This window comes from Monodon monoceros, unplaced genomic scaffold, assembly GCF_005190385.1.
Source record: "Monodon monoceros isolate NGI ecotype Baffin Bay Population unplaced genomic scaffold, NGI_Narwhal_1 Super_Scaffold_11, whole genome shotgun sequence".
Taxonomy (NCBI): domain Eukaryota; kingdom Metazoa; phylum Chordata; class Mammalia; order Artiodactyla; family Monodontidae; genus Monodon; species Monodon monoceros.
This window is the reverse complement of record NW_021703767.1, coordinates 69,241,945-69,259,701: the sequence shown is the minus strand read 5'-3', so window position 1 is coordinate 69,259,701 and position 17,757 is coordinate 69,241,945. Positions and strand designations below refer to the sequence as shown.

The 17,757-nt window shown below is 36.8% G+C and overlaps 1 protein-coding gene across 5 annotated transcripts in view; it reads left to right on the top strand.

The window, feature by feature from the left end:
• CCDC14 (coiled-coil domain containing 14) overlaps positions 1 to 16,849 on the top strand; it is a 45,123-nt gene extending 28,274 nt beyond the window's left edge. For 4 of the 5 annotated variants that reach the window (XM_029214971.1, XM_029214970.1, XM_029214969.1 and 1 more), the window contains 4 exons: positions 5,884 to 5,966; positions 8,222 to 8,440; positions 8,732 to 8,864; positions 15,198 to 16,509. In XM_029214971.1, coding sequence (XP_029070804.1) covers positions 5,884 to 5,966; positions 8,222 to 8,440; positions 8,732 to 8,864; positions 15,198 to 16,125 — 1,363 coding nt within the window. In that variant the 3' untranslated portion in view covers positions 16,126 to 16,509. The other variant, XR_003792400.1, reaches the window with a different exon arrangement.
• Positions 16,850 to 17,757: the final 908 nt, after the last annotated feature.

Here is a 17,757-nt window from a genome sequence, read left to right as displayed (position 1 = left end):
TTATCTTGTTCTTTCATCTGGTACATAGCCCTCTGTCTTTTCATCTTGTCTATCTTTCTATGAATGTGGTTTCTGTTCCACAGGCTGCAGGATTGTAGTTCTTCTTGCTTCTGCTGTCTGCCCTCTGGTGGATGAGGCTATCTGAAAGGCTTGTGCAAGTTTCCTGATGGGAGGGACTGGTGGTGGGTAGTTGGCTATTGCTCTGGTAGGCAGAGCTCAGTAAAACTTTAATCCTCTTGTCTGCTGATGGGTGGGGCTGAGTCACCTCCCTGTTGGTTGTTTGGCCTGAGGTGACCCAACACTGGAGCCTACCCGGGCTCTTTGGTGGGGCTTATGGCGGACTCTGGGAGGGCTCATGCCAAGGAGTGCTTCCCAGAACTTCTGCTGCCAGTGTCCTTGTCCCTTGGTGAGCCACAGCTGCCCCCCACCTCTTGCAGGAGACCCTCCAACACTAGCAGGTAGGTCTGGTTCAGTCTTCTCTGGGGTCACTGCTCCTTCCCCTGGGTCCTGATGCACACACTACTTTGTGTGTGCCCTCCAAGAGTGGAGTCTCTGTTTCCCCCAGTCCTGTCAAAGTCCTGCAATGAAATCCCACTAGCCTGCAAAGTCTGATTCTCTAGGAATTCCTCCTCCCATTGCTGGATCCCGATGTTGGGAATCCTGACACGGGGCTCAGAACCTTCACTCCAGTGGGTGGACTTCTGTGGTATAAGTGTTCTCCAGTTTGTGAGTCACCCACCCAGCAGTTATGGGATTTGATTGTATTGTGATTGCACCCCTCCTACCGTGTTATTATGGCTTCTCCTTTGTCTTTGGATGTGGGGTATCTTTTTTGGTGAGTTCCAGTGTCTTCCTGTCAATGACTATTCAGCAGTTATTTGTGATTCCGGTGCTCTTGCGAGAGGGGGTGAGAGCACATCGTTCTACTCTGCCATCTTGAACCAATCTGTCACTTTATTTTTAGTTAGAAAATGTAATGGGAGAGCCAGTGAGTTAAGAATTAGATATGCTGGATGTATCATTTAGACCATCTGGAGACATGTATGGTATGATCCAGGATAGAAACAGACTTGGGAGTTATTCACTGACCACATTTTTATTGAGCATTTACTACAGGTCTGGCACTGTGTAGACACTGGAGACAATAATAATTAAAAGCAAGTGATTTGTTATCAGCATGTAAGTGGTAAATTACCCAAGAAGGTATAGAGTGTGAACGAAGCCAAAGGGGAATTGCTGGGGAACAACAGCTTTTTAAGGAAAGAACACAGGAAGAGGAGCCTGTGAAAGAAACCCAAGAAGGAACAAGTAGAGAAGGATCAGGAAAACTGGGAGAGAGAGATACCACAAAAGCTGGGAAGAAAGAATTTACGGAAGGGGAGAGATGTTTGTATAACATTCAAAATAAACAAATTCACAAAAGGGACAAAGGTAGGTCAAGAATAAACATCACAAGACAGATCACCCGAAGAAAACCCAGGAAAACTTGAAACAGTATCTATAGGTTCAAGGAAATTAAATATAATAGAGTCTCTCTTAGAAGCAGGAAGACAGAGGTTGAAAAGAGAGAGTGCTTAAAGAAGAAGAGACAGTAAGAGGAGAAGAAAACTGGATTAGGTGACCTTGGAAAAATAAAAAAGCTAAAAATTACAGAAATGAAAGCCCTGTTAGAAACAAATAAATTAACACCAAACAAACATCAAGTCAGGGATATTGTATTCCATTAGAACCTAAGCAGGGGACTTTCCTGGTGGTTCAGTGGTAACGAATCTGCCTTCCAATGCTGGGGACGAAGGTTTGATCCAGTTGGGGAACTAAGATCCCACACACTGCGGGGCAACTAAGCCCCCGTGCCACAGCTACTGAGCTCGCACACCTCAACAAGAGAGCCCGCATGCCGCAACCTACAGAGTCTACACTCCCTGGAGCCTGCACATCACAACTAAAGAGAAAACCTGCACGCCCCAACTAGAGAGAAAACCCCGCGCACCACAACTAGAGAGAAGCCCACACGCCACAACAAAGACCCCGTGTACCACAACGAAAGATCCTCAATGAAGACCCCATGTGCTGCAACTAAGACCTAATGCAGCGAAAAAAATAAAGAAATAAAAAAGAAGCTAAGCAATATGAAGGCTGAATTTTGTTGTTTTGTTGGTTTTTGTGTTTTGCTTCCCCCCCACAAATATTTCTGTTTCAGTTGCTACTAAATTCATAGTTCACTGTCTCCTGTAAGCCTTATCTTATTTCTCTTTATAAACCCCTTAAATATTTTTTATTAATTTATTTTTATTGCAGTAAAATATGACATAATATTTATTTTTTAACTACTTGTAAGTGTACGTTGCATTAAATGCATTCACAATACTGTGTACCCATGACCACTGTTTGTACGTAAAACTTTTTCATCCCCAACATAAACCCTGTGCCCACTAAAAGTAACTCCCCTTCTCCCTTGCCCCCAGCCCCTGATAACCTCTATGCTCTTTTTTGTCTCAATGAATTTGAGAAGGCTGAATTTTTGTCTTTTTTGTTTGCTGCTGTATTTCTAGTGCCGAGAATTGTGCCTAGCACTCACTCTAATAAATACTTGTTAAATGACTGAATGCGTGGTGGATAAGCTTCAAGAAATCATACCAAAAAAATAGAAAAAGATTGATCTAAAAATTATTTTTAAGAACATGATATACATGGAAGAGAAACAAAAGAGATGCAAAATTGGCATAGTGTTCCTGCAAAAGAGAAGAGAACGAATAGATTAAATATTAAAAGATAGATAAATAAAGGGAAACTTACTAATCTAAAGATCTGTGTCAGCAGATCAATAGGGTATAGAAGTTCTCAGAAAAACTATGCAAAACGATCAATACCAAGACATGCTGGTGAAGTTACTACACCTTGAGGACAAAAAAATTTAGCTTTTACAGACGCTCAAAAGAAAAAGCAAATCATAAGGAGAAAAATGTCAGATTGGCCTCAGCCTTTTCACAGCAATATTAATTGTCAGAAGATTATAGAACATCATTTACAAAGTTCTAAGGGAAAAGAAAATATGTGGTCCAGTGATCCTTTTAGTGTAAAGGTAATAGTGATATTCTAAAGTGTGGGAAAACTTAGGAAATATAGCACCCTTGGCCTCCTTTAGAAACAAAGATTCTTGAATGGCGAAGTCTAGTCAACCAAGAGGTGAGTTCAGGTAAAGTAGATCAGAGATGAACATTGAATCTATACATAGAACTAAAACAACTGGAGTTATGGGCTCAGAATAGACTGTTAGTAATCTTGACAGTAAAAATTCCAAAATCAATGTTTTTCATATCCTATTTCCTTTAGGCTGTTTACGAATAATTTTTAAAAATTTGTTTTACTGAGGTATAGTTGACTTACAATGTTGTGTCAGTTTCTGCTGCACAGCAAAGTGACTCAGTTATGTATATACATTCTTTTTTATATTCTTTTCCATTATGAAAAGTAAACTTAAATAGAATACATAATACTTTTAAATAGCACATGTAACATTATCCATTTTTAAAAGACTTTTATTTATTATCATGTATCATTTTTATAGAACAATCATTTTTTAAAAGTCCGGCCCCAAAAACTGGGAATGAGAGGGAAGAGAGTAGCTAGTGGTACAATTAGGTTGGAGGGAATGTTTTCCTAAATATGGGAGCAGTTTTATTATGCTTCTCAGCTCAGGCCCATGAACTTGTAAAAGAGAAGAGGAGAGAAGAATCTGACCAGGGACATACAGAATTGTCAGGCAAAGCTTCTGTCGCACACTTGGTGTGTACAGGGACCTGCTGTTTTTCTGGAAAATATCAGCAGAAGCATTCCAGTTGGAGTTATGGGTTACCAGTCTATGCTGCCTTTTCTGAATCTGCCCTCTTTGTTGTAAAGGAGAAACCTTTTCAGAAAAGCTGAATTTTATTAAAACAAAAATGGAATCATGTTATACTATTGTTCTGTAGCTTGTTTTTTTCACTATATAAGGTCTCTTGGAAATCTTTCCATGACAGTCTCTTTATTTATTTATTTTTAATAAATTTATTTATTTTTATTTTTGGCTGCGTTGGGTCTTCATTGCTGTGTGTGGGCTTTCTCTAGTTGCGGCGAGCGGGGGCTACTCTTCGTTGCAGTGCACGGGCTTCTCATTGCGGTGGCTTCTCTTCTTGCGGAGTACAGGCTCTAGGCGTGTGGGCTTCCATAGTTGTGGCATGCAGGCTCAGTAGTTGTGGCTTGCAGGCTCTAGAGCACAGGCTCAGTAGTTGTGGCGCACGGGCTTAGTTGCTCTGCGGCATGTGGGATCGTCCCGGACCAGGGCTCAAACCCGTGTCCCCTGCATTGGCAGGTGGATTCTTAACCACTGCGCCACCAGGGAAGCCAGTCTCTTTTTTAAAATACCTGTGTATTAGTATTTCATAGTATGGATATATCATAATTTATGTAGTATTTTGTTTCCAACTTCTATTAAATATTGCTGTTGAGAACATCCTTATATATATCTACAAGATTATAGATGATTTTGCACATATAGAACTATTTCTGAGGCTAGATAACTTAGAGCTGGAATTATTTTGTCACAGATTATGAACATTTTACATTTGTTGGATAATGCCAAATTGACATCCAAAATGGTTACACCAGTAGACTCCCACCAATTGAAATAATCCCTTTCCCTATACCGTCACCAACAAAAAGTGTTATTTCCTTTCATTTTTGTCAATCCTGTGGCCATAAAATATCTCCTGTTTTAAATTTGCATTTCTTCATATTAGTGAGGCTGAGCATTTTTCATATGCTTATTGGCCATTTCTTTTTCTTATGTGAATTGCCCATTCTTATCGTTTGTCACATTTTATTGCCCTTCTTCCTGATTTTTAGGAGTTCTTAAATGTTACAGACCCTTTGTCTGTTATATTTTGATGTAGTTAAATCCGTCGTTTTTTTCCTTGGTGGTTGCTGGATTTTGAGTCTTGCTTAGGGATGCCCATCCCACTTTTTAAGATTATGTAGATTTCTACCTAAAACTTGTATAGTTAAGTTTTGTTCATTTTTATATTTTATGTTTAGCTCTTTAATCCATTCTGAATTAATACATGCAAATGATGTGAGGTAGGATCTATAATTTTAGATTTCGTAACAATAATACTTTAGTTTTGATTTTTTCCAGGTAAGTAATTCTGGAAAGATACCAGAGATACCTTTTTTTTAAGTATTAACTTCTTAGAAGTAAACACTTCCTTTTGTATGTTCCTATTTGTGAAGCAGCCACATATTGTGAAGTTCATTTTGGGGAAGAGTTGCTGCTTATTAGCATTCTCTTTACTTAATGACATTAACTTTTACATCTAATAAATTAGTAGAAGCATAAATTTGTGTTTTCCAATTTTTACAGTGCATGACAAGCCAAGCAGATAGATGTCTGATAGCAGGCGGTCCCTGTAGGTATTCTGGTTCGTAGTTATGACAGATCTTTTAAGAAGTAGATAATTACTACAGTAATAAAAATACTTCCTGGGAAGGAAGACAGAAGAAGAAAACAGCAAGAGGAGACAAATGAAAGAAATAGAAACAAACAACGAAATCACTGAAAAGAGAACAAAAAAGGGAAGGGGAAAAATAAGTTAACCTTTTTCTAGTGAGGGGTGGTTTTATGCTATCCCAGACAATCTTTTAAAAATTATCTCAGGCCTTCTAATAATAGCAGTAGTGTGGTTTTGTTGCTTTGTTTATTTTGTTTTTGTCTTATATTTGGGGGATAAGATGGAGTTCTGCTGTTCTAGCCACTATTTGTGTTGTCTATTTTAATAGGCTGTCAAATGTTTACTGTTAAATGAGCTTGGGATTCTTGCATTCATGTTTCTTCATTATTTCATTTAGGCAATTGAGAATTTTGAACCAGCAACTTAGAGAACGAGAAAAAACTCAAAAGTCATCTGGTTCTCTGGAATGCAACCTTGAATGTAGGTAAAAGAACTTAAGAACTGATGGTAAATTCTTTGTGGCTCTGGAGATGTTGATAAAGAATTGAACTTTCTTAATTACTTTGTGTTAAGTGGACTTTTTGTTAAGAATCAACATGAAAAAAGTAAGAATAATACTCATTAAAATTTAAAATAGTGCAGAAACACAAAAATAAAAGATTTGTGCTGTGACTTCCCGATAATACCCCTATTTTTTAAATTTATTTATTTATTTATTTATATTTGGCTGCATTGGGTCTTCGTTGCTGCTCACAGGCTTTCTCTAGTTGCGGCAAGCAGAGGCTACTCTTCGTTGTGGTGCGCGGGCTTCTCATTGTGATGGCTTCTCTTGTTGCAGAGCACGGGCTGTAGGAGCGCAAGCTTCAGTAGTTGTGGCACGAGGGCTCAGTAGTTGTGGCTCAGGGGCTCTAGAGCACAGGCTCAGTAGTTGTGGCACACGGGCTTAGTTGCTCCGCGGCATGTGGGACCTTCCCAGACCAGGGCTCGAACCCCTGTCTCCTGCATTGGCAGGTGGATTCTTACCCACTGCGCCACCAGGGAAGTCCCAATTCCTCTATTTTTTTAAAAAAAGACTGTTATTTCCTTTCACATATCTCCTGTTCATATATAATTGATTTATTTCATAAATACTGCGTATCTACTAACAGACGGGCACTAATAGAACTATATATGTACTTCTTTTGTGAAAATGAGATTACACTGTATATACTCCTGCAGCTTGTATTTATTCACTTAATATGTAGTGGACATTTTTCTCTATCAAAATATATAAATATGTTTCTTTCTGTTTAAGAACTGTGTAGATATTCTGTTTATGTAGTTCTGTCATAATGTATTTAAAGTCCTCCACCGATAGATATCTAGGTACTTTCCCCATTTTCCCAGTACAAATAATCCTGCAACGAAAATCCCTGTACAAATATCTTTGTGCACATGTGTGACTGTTTTTGTAGATTATAGCCGTAGAATTTCTGAGTCAAAGGGTATATACTGTTGCAGTTTTGACAGATATTGCCAAGTTGTCCTTATGGATCATAGAGCTTAAAGTAAAAGAAAAGAAAAAAAAAAACTAATAGTACTAGAGGAGAAGATAAGAACTTTTTTTGTATTCTTAGGAACTTTTCCTAAGCCCAACAAAAACTCACATGCTACAAAGGAAAGATTGATAAAGCATGTCCCAGAAACCTTTTTCATTTTATGCACAACAAAATTATAAATACATTCAAAAAGCATCAACAAAATGGGGAAAATTTTTTTGTGTGATATGACAAAGGCTTGATTTTCCTAATATATAAAAATATCTCTTACAAAGAAATTTTAAAAATATGAGCACCCAACAGAACATGCACTTCATAAACACATTCAACTTCACCAGAGTAATTTTGGAAAAGATCACTCTGGTTCCATTATGAATAAACCATGGGGTTGGGTGGGAGAGAGGAGGCCAAGATGGAAAGTGAGATCAGTGGTTGCCATTCTAAGCAGCCTATCTGTTTTTATTCTCTACCATCTCCCTTCTTGTTGCCTTGAGAGCGTGTATTACTATTCATAATTACTTGTTTGCTATCAGCTCCATGAGAGCAGGAACCATGTCTCTGTTGTTCACCACTGCATGCCCAGATTCCACTTCACTCAAGGCTGCAACTGTTAAATGAAAGGTGCTATTTTATAGCCATTAGAAAGAATGTGATAGATCTGTGTGCTGATACATAACAATCTTATGGAGGGGGGAAAAGGGAAGGTTAGAAACTACGGGTATAGTATGATTCATTTATGCTTAAATATATGTTATATGCAAAAGTATTTTCCAGAAGGTTATCAAAGTTAATATTGCTCGCTTCTTGGGGGAGAGTGGAGGTGGGGTGGGAAGGGAGACTTTTCATTGAGACTCATTTGGTATCATTGGTATTTCATGGTGTTTGAATTTTTTTTACTTTGTATATATATTACTTTTTTGTTAAAAAAGGTAAATGAATTTTTTTTACTTTGTATATATATTTTTTGTTAAAAAAGGTAAAAAAATTAATGCCTGAAATATCAATTGGAGAAGAAAGATATGACTTCTGCCAATCAGTTTTTTTAAATACATTTAGTATTTACATAGAACTGCTCAAGCATATAATTGTTAAGCAAAATCAATAAATTCCAAGCCTTTTCTTTTAAAAAAAACAGCTTTTCCAGGTTTGTAGTTTTTAAATTGGGGTAATAATTGTTTGATCTATTTTGTCTTACAGTGTTTTCTCTTCAATCATTGAACAAGTCACTGCAAAATCAATTACAGGAGTCACTAAAGAGCCAAGAATTACTACAGAGTAAAAATGAAGAGCTTTTAAAAGTGATAAAAAGTCAGAAAGATGAAAACAAAAAGTTTGCTGGTATATTTAAAGAGAAAGATCAAACTTTACTTGAAAATAAACAGCAATTTGACATTGAGACAACAAGAATGAAAATTGGTATGTGTTTGAACTACAGTTATGGTCACTTTTTAAAAAGTAATAGGGGGCTTCCCTGGTGGCGCAGTGGTTGAGAGTCCGCCTGCCGATGCAGGGGACACGGGTTCGTGCCCCAGTCCGGGAAGATCCCACATGCCGCGGAGCGGCTGGGCCCATGAGCCATGGCCGCTGAGCCTGTGCGTCCGGAGCCTGTGCTCCACAGCGGGAGAGGCCACAACAGTGAGAGGCCCGCGTACCGCAAAAAAAAAAAAAAAAAGTAATAGGGAAACTAAAACTTTTTTGTTGTTTTAGAATTGGAGGAAGCTTTAGTCAATGTGAAAAGCTGCCGGTTTAAGTTAGAAGCTGCAGAAAAGGAAAATCAGATTTTGGGAATAACATTACGTCAGCGTGATGCTGAGGTGACTCGACTAAGAGAATTAACCAGGTAATATTGACATCATTTGAATAACTTATGCCTTTTGTTAGATGTGTTTATGAACTTCAAAATAATTTTGGACCTGCTTTCTTACCCCTACCCTTTTCTCAATGTTTTTGCTAATTTCTAATGATGTTTTCTTCTGTTCCAGTTAAGATAAATTCCAAACATGGCTAACTGCTTTTTTAAACCATGTGAAAAGGCCTCTGATGAGGAGCTAAAGACTTATTTGGCAAAATGGTTAAGAGCTCTCTGAAGCCAGAGAAATCTGAGTGGAATCCTAGCTCTACCATGTATTAGCGTATGACTCTGAGCAAGATAGTTAACCTTTCTAAACCTTACCTGTAAAGTGGGGACATGATTAGGGTTGATAGGAGGACTAAGAAATCATTCATGAAAAGCACTTAGCACAGTAAGCCCTCATTCATAAGATCTTGGGTAAGTCATTTAGCCTCTTTGAGCCTCATTCATTTCATCAGTAAAATGAGGGAGTTGGCAGCAACTTCTAAGATCCCTTTATTCCTTAACATGTCTTACATAAATAAAACCACCTCACTCAATTTTTAAATGATATGCACTTATAAAGTTCAGTTTTCTCTTGAGATGGTTCACGAGGATTAGATTTTCAACAAATTTTTTAAATCCTAGAGTAGTCAGTTATTTTAGGCCTGAATATCATCAGATCTGACATGCCTTTGAATGATCCTGGAAATTCATAGTTCTAAGCATAAAACAATCCTGAATATAAAACAATCTTCTTCGTACTTCAAATGAGAAGACCCATTTTGAATTACAAACTTTTTTTCCCAATTTTGAACTATAAACTTTTAGGGAAATAGATGAAATATATATATAAATAATAATATATATAATATTAATTTTGCTTTGTAAACATATTTGAAGTGACTTTATAAAAGCTATTATTAATATAGAAATATCACTTTTTTTCCTCATTCATCTTTCACAGAATAATTTCACTCAAACTTTTGTTGAACAGTGAAAAAAACAAAATACACTTCTTGTATCCATGTAGTATTATAATTAATTAGGTTCTAGGCAGAGTTTCTAAAAATTGGTTTATACCACTCTTGTTCAAAGTGAAGTAATTAGGAGAATGTCCCTTCTTATGAAAGTCTTTATAAGGTCTCCAAAGAAAAGCGTCTTCTTTTTTCTGAGGAGTAATTTGGGGTAAAAATTCTGTTATTTTTAAATATTTATGGTAAAAGAAGCCAATCACAATAAGCCACATATTATATGATTTTATTTCTAAGAAATGTCCAGAATAGGCAAACCCATGGAAACAAAAGGTAGATTAGTATTTGCCAAGGGCTGGGAGAAGAGGGGAAGAATGGGCAGTGACTGCTAATGGGCACAGAGTTTCTTGTGAGGGTTCTGAAACTGGGTATAGGTTATGGTTGTACAACTCTGAATATACAAAAAACCCACTACATTGTACACTTTAAAATGCCGTATTTTATAGTTTATAAATTATATATCAGTAAACTTTTTTTAAGTTAAAAAATAACTTTTTTAATACATATTTTTTAACATATGTATTAAAGTACATATGGTATATAGTCAGTTTGGAAAAGAAAAACAGGACAGCAAGGTAACATGGTCAAGTTCCATGAATGGTTGCTTAGGTGTCACTGGCAGCATCTCCTCATTCTAAGGGGCATGGTTGTCAGCCCCGAGCAGAAGATCTAGCTCCCTGGGAGTTTTCTTCCCTCAATTTCTTTTTCATACTACTAAACCCAGCTCCTTTATGGGCATGACATTAGAAGCTGATGTTATCTTTTATTTGTAAAGCACTTGGATTTTTTTCAGAGTCCTCTCTTTATTATTTCATTTGTCCTCATCTATGGAGGGAAGATTTAAACATCTGCATTTTCATGGTTGGGGAAACTGGGGCCGTGTAAGTTAAATATTAATAGAGAGTTAATAACGGAGCTGGGACTAGAACTCACATCTCCTAATTCCTAGCCAGGTTTGCTTTCACCCTCATACATGGCATGGTCTTAACTAAAACAGTTTATTCCTGGTGACGACTCCGTGCCTAATCTAGTCTACGTAAACCTTAGCATTTTTTCCCCGGGGAGATGGATGGATAAATGGATGGGTTCATCTGCTTATTCATTTATTCAACAAACATTTATTGTATACTGTGGTCCAAATATATGAGTGTGAAACACACACAAAAATATTTAATCATTTTAGTTGCTAAATATCCACATCGTTAAGCAAAAAGCTATTCTAGTTCTTTGATGATGTATGAAGGGAAATAACATCTTTTTTAAAGGATAAACGTGTGGTACATTTGTGAAGAAAATTGATAGCAAAAATATAAGAACGGTTTTCAGAGTAAGTAATAGTACAGTTATTCTAGAAATTAGCATGAATGGAAGCCCAAAGAAATGAAGGCACATACCTGACTTTCACACCTAGTTGGGACATGAGCTGGACTTCAGCCAAGACATCAGATTCCCTCCTTAGCCTTGCTTCCTGTTTTGAAAAGGACAGCTTCTCTCTGAGAGAAGATGACCCATTATTAAGAGATTCTTCTGCATTTTTAAGAAGATACCTTAGTGTCTGCTCATACTTCCCAAATAACACACAGTATGCCTTTCCCAGTGTTTATTAGGAACAAAAATGGATTCGTTTGCCAATTGGAGCCTTTTCTTAACATTTACCCTAACATAGAAACTGAGAAAGGTCATTAATTCTTATATATTATCTGCTTTTAGAAAAGACTGTGTCTAAAATGTTAGATATAGACATTTTGTTCTCCTTTTCTTAAGACTCTCAAGAACTTTCCTGTCAGTTTTTTTCCATTGTTGTTAAGGACCTTTTCTTTTTATGCTGAGCGTAAGTCCTACCTCATGACTACTATTTCACCTATTAGTCAGACTAACTAGACTCTAAATGGTTATAGAAACATAGTAGGCAGGCTTAGCACAGTGTCTTATAGTTCTACCACTGCCTTTTCTGAAGATTCAGTACTAGCTTCAAAATGCTAAGTATATATACCCACTGATGGCAATTTTTGTTTTGCCCTTTAAATTAAAGAGCAAAACAACAAAAAAAATGCTCTTGGAGCTCAGATGTCAAAATTCACCCACACTGGTGATTTATGATATATTTGGTGGTACCCTATGTAATTCAATTAATTAGGAACATCTCCAGTCCTATAGCTGGGCTAACTGTGACCATTTAAATTTTACTTTTGACATTAGAGAGTAAAGCAATGACATCTGACAATACAGATAAATCTTCATGTTCATCTATCCCATATCTTTTCCCTATAGCCATGCACCTCAGATAGGTATATATTTTTGTGTGTGTGTTAAATAGTCTCAGAGATTTCACAAAATTGTTTAATGCCTTTCTCAGACTACTGGGGAGGGATGATGGAACTAGAAGTTTCACATACAAGTTCTAAACAGATTTCCTAAACCATTTCTTTCTTCAACCTTCAATAGTTTTTTGTTTTGTTTTGTTTTGCGGTACACGGGCCTCTCACTGTTGTGGCCTCTCTGAGCACAGGCTCCGACGCGCAGGCTCAGTGGCCATGGCTCACAGGCCCAGCCGCTCCACGGCGTGTGGGATCTTCCCGGACCGGGGCACGAACCCGTGTCCCCTGCATCGGCAGGCGGACTCTCAACCACTGTGCCACCAGGGAAGCCCCCTTCAATAGTTTTGAAATACATCTTTATCACTTTTTAAAGATTTTACTAGAATACATGTTATAAAACCATTAAAATGTGAGGAAAATTAATATATTTTTCAGTAAATAAGTAGTAAATATTCTTCTAATAGCTTCTAAGAGCACTCTTACAAGTGCTGATAGTTACTTAAATTATTATAAATAGCCAAGAAAGAACTTTACATTTCTTATTATGAAAATGTGCCAGTTTTCCAAGCATTAAAAATCAGTGTGTTTAGCTGAGTCTCATATAATAGAAACACAAATATAACTACTTTGTAGCTATCTAGGTGCTTGTATTGCTTCCTTTTAAATTTTGGCCTATTTTTACTTACAGAGATTTAATTTCAAAGACAATGGTGAGTCACATTTTGTTTACACATGAGAAGCTTAGTGATTGCTATTAATTTCCAGCGATTAAACTCTTATTACATTGTCCTTTCCTTCCTTTCTGTATTGCAGATTTTGTGCACAGCAGAGATAACATTTTTAAGTCTGGAAAGGAACTTCAACATAAGGATTTCTTTACTAAAAATAAATAAAAATCGCAGTGTGCAGTCTTGTTGAATTAACTAGTGGATCATTATTCATTACAGCATTTCTTTAAATATACATTTCTATAGCATATTTTTTAATCTTTTAATAGTAGCTCATTAGCTTCTTGAAAGAGGTATGAGGAAAAAGTGGCTGGAGCCATTGCCATTTGAATGGTAATCAGAACTCAAAACATAGCATATTTAAGATGACAGTGAAAGCCAGGTTGGAAAAAAACTATTTTTTTCCTTTTGTAGGAAAAGAATCACTCATTCTATATCCAAAGATATAATCACTGCTAATGGTTTCATATAAAGATTCCTTTTAGTATTTTATTTGGATGTGTGTAACTGTTTTTACAAAAGTAATATTGTTATTGTGTTGCTTATGGTCTGTCTTTTAAATTTAACCTGGTATAATAAACATTTTCTTATCAATAAATATTCTTTACAACATGGCTATAGATGGCTGTGATGCAGTAAGACCATAGTTTACCTAAATCAGTCCACAGTATTTGAGGATATTAACCCCATTTATTTTCTGTTATAAATTACATCTTTGTAAATATATCTGTGGGTACAGCCTCTTGGTGAATATCAGTAGGATAAAGTTCCAGAAGTGCAACTTGGTGGGTCAAAATGTGTGGGATATACAAATCTTTAAGGCTTCTGATATATTGCTGGTCTGCTCAGAGAGTGTACACTCCCACTAGTAATACCTGCTTCTCCAAGCCTCTCTAACAATGGATATTCTTATTTTCCTATGTTAGCTTGATAGGCCAAAAAAAATCACATTTAAAAACTTTGAATTTCTCTGATAAGAGTTGAACTTTTAAAACATGCTTATTGGCTAACTGTAGTCTTTTAAAATTACCTGTTGATGTTCTTTGTATCTTTTTTTAAAATTGGTGTGTTTCTTTTTCTTATCTGTATTTAAGAGTGTATTATGATTCAATTCAAATAGACTAAAGCCTTGGTATAAAATGGTTTTAATAGGACTACTAATAAAAGCTGCCACGAAATAAAAACCCACTTAGCCTGAAACTCTGCTAGGCACTTTACCCTCATGTTTTATTATTTTATCTTATTTTTTTTTTGGAAAGAACCTTGTTGGCTACTTTGTATGGGCCAGGAGCTGCTGTAAGCATTTACACAGATTTGCTCTTTTATTCCTAAACGCACACACACTTTTTTTTTTTATTTTTGCTGTGTTGGGTCTTAGTTTCTGTGCAAGGGCTTTCTCTAGTTGTGGCAAGCGGGGGCCACTCTTCATCGCGGTGCGCGGGCCTCTCACTATCACGGCCTCTCTTGTTGCAGAGCACAGGCTCCAGACGCGCAGGCTCAGTAGTTTGTGGCTCACAGGCCTAGTTGCTCTGCGGCATGTGGGATCCTCCCAGACCAGGACTCGAACCCGTGTTCCTGCATTGGCAGGCAGACTCTCAACCACTGCGCCACCAGGGAAGCCCTATTTTATCTTATTTAATGTTCACTCTAATTCTGAAGTAGTTACCTTCATTTTGCAATTGAAGAACTTGAGATTCAGGAAGGTTGAGTGACTTGCCCAAGATCACAGCTAGCGATAGTGTGAAGATATGATTCCATTTCTGTCTGACTTCAAACCCTGTGTGGTTTTCCTTATATCACACTTTTCCTGGAGTCTAGCTGTTGCTACCTAATTATACTAGATAATTATCTCTATCCTTTTTTTTTACCCAGCATTATTCCAGCGTCCTTTGCATATATATTTTGAATGGAAAGTAATTTAATTACTAACAGAATCCACTAACAAATGAGTAGTATATTTACCATTTTGCAATGTTGCTCAAAAATAAAGCATCTCTGTACCTTAAGAGAGAAATTTTTCTGAGCCTCTATTTTTAGATATAATAATAATCGATTTGATGCAGACCAAGATCTTTTATCATTTCTTATTTTAATTTACTCTTTCCAGAGCATATTCTGTGATTTTGTGCTTTTAGTTGCTTTTTCCTGTATTAAGAACCAGGTGCTTGCCTCAAATACTTTCTTTTAAAGATGAGGTATATTTAAATAAATGTAAGAAATGGGTACAAAGAAATAATTACTGTACTAAATTCTTCTTAACAGAACTTTACAGACCAGTATGGCAAAGCTTCTCTCAGATCTTAGTATGGACACTGCTCGCTGCAAGTCTGGGAATAATCTTACGAAATCACTTCTGAACATTTATGAAAAGCAACCTCAACATGACCGAATCCCTGCTCACACTTCCATAATGAGCTATCTAAATAAGTTAGAACCAGTTCACACTATTATTACACGTTCAGAGCCACTTTCTACAATTAGCAATGAGGAAAACACAATGCCAGATAGACCCTATGAAAATGTTCTGCCCTCTAAAGGCCCTCAACATACTAATGCTAGGAACGTGGTGGGAGCATCAGCCCCTGGAATCATTTCTGCCCTTTCAAAACAGGATTCTGATGAGGAGAGTGAAATTACAACTTTAATAGAAGATGAGTGTAATTTGGATAAGACAATTTACATTCCGTTTGCTAGAAGCACTTCTAAAAAGAAATCACCACTATCTAAGAGATTATCCCTCCAGCCACAGATCAGTGTTGCTCCACCGCAGATGGTCAGTGGACTTGTTGCCGAAAAAGAAAATAAATTGTGTGCACCTGGAGTTTGTTCCTCTTCCAAAGAGGAAGGAGTTGCACCTGAGAAACTTTCCAGAACAGCTGATATGGAGGACAAGCAACTCCTCAGGAAAATAAAGGAAGCCATTCTCAAGATCCCTCCTGCCACTGAGGAGCCAGAGGAATTGGCTGCGTGTCATGGCCCCTCCACTTGTCAGAACAGCAGCATTCAAGTGAAAAGTAGTGCAGTCTCTGATGGTAGCTTTTTAAATTCTGATTTAACCTCTGACTGGAGCACTTCTTTTTCAACGTTCACTTCTCGTGATGAACAAGACTTCCAAAATGGCCTTGCAGCACTGGATGCCAACATTGCTAGACTCCAGAAGTCCTTGAGGACTGGTCTTCTGGAGACGTAAACTCAGAAGAAAAGTTGTTTTTAAGAATAGAACTTGGCTACATTGAATATATATTTTAAATTTCTTTAAAGTTTTATATTAATTATGTGTGAAATAATAAATTGTATGAATAGTAAATTTATTATTGGAATATAATTGACACTGGAACTTTAAAAAACAAGTCATCTTAAGAAATTGACATTTGCTAAGAGAAGAAGGTTGTGTGTAACTAGGAAAATATTGTAAGTATTGTAAATAATATTTAATTTAGTATTTATCAATTAAGAGTTTATTCTTACTCTGCTGGGCTAAGGGTGCAGGTTGGAAGGACTCTGGTAATTCTAAAGGATAATGGGAAGGGAGTCTCTGGGTACAATTTACTATATTAAAACTAGAGTTTCTTTTCTCTTTCAGGATTCCTGTTTGGTTTTTAATGGCATTGTGTTTTTATGTGGGATGCTCTGTGCTACAGGCTGGTGTTATTGATGAGACATATAAACATTTATTTTAAGAGAAAAAGTGCCAGTATCTCTATTTTAAAAAATCATTGATTGGTCCAAGAAAATATAGATAACATCCTAAGTTAGCATATGGTTTCTTAAAACTTTGGCACTTTATCTTTGTCACAAATGCGTTTAAGACCATTAAAAAGTAAAAGACTGATAAATGCTAACAAAGAAGTTTTAGTTTTGGAAATTTGGTTTTTTAAATAAAGAAGTGTTTGTTTTTTGTCATTATATTTGAACATGATGGACTTTTAAAAAACAATATTTATTTATTTTGGCTGTGCCGGGTCTTAGTCAAGGCAGATGGGATCTTCATTGTGGCATGCGGGATCTTTTAGTTGCAGCACGCGGACTCTTTAGTTGTGGCATGCGGACTCTTTAGTTGCAGCATGCGAACTCTTAGTTGCGGCATGCATGCGGGACCTAGTTCCCCGACCAAGGATCAAGCCTGGTCCCCCTGCATTGGGAGCGCAAAGTCTTACCCACTGGACCACCAGGGAAGGCTCTGAACATGATGGATTTTATAAATCTTGCACTGGTTGTAATTCTGCCTTTCTGGACCAATTTTTTCTTTTTTTCAGCACTTTCGCTGAGAACATTTTCTATTCTATAAATAATATGAATTAGGTTGGTCTGTGCTTCTCTAAACTAGCACTCCCTAACTACTTGGTATCATTTCCTTCCATGTAAACAGCACATTTTAACTCTTAGAAAACTGCGTAGTGTGCTATCACTGATACGTCATACAAGTCACCTCCCTGGTGTCATTGTATTTAGTGTTTGGGCAGGCTTTAGCATTAAAGAGTGTTCTGCTGGTCCCAGAACCTCTTCCTGCTAGTTTTTAAGTGTTGGGGCTACAGATTCTAAAGGGCCCAGATATAGTCTCTTTGACATGTTCAGATTTTATAGAAAGAGATTTCTTAGGTCTAAATATTAAATGAATTCTAAGCTATTTTTACAGAATTGTCCATTAATATTTTTAATTTCTTACTTCCAGTATTCATAAACTAATTCCTTATTTTATGTGGAAGTAACAGTTCACAACCCTTGAACACATAAGTTCAGAAGTACAGTTCAGAAATACAAAATAATAAAGCAAGGGAGAAAATTGTGTCATCTGTGTATTCCTAAATATTCAGTTGTTATT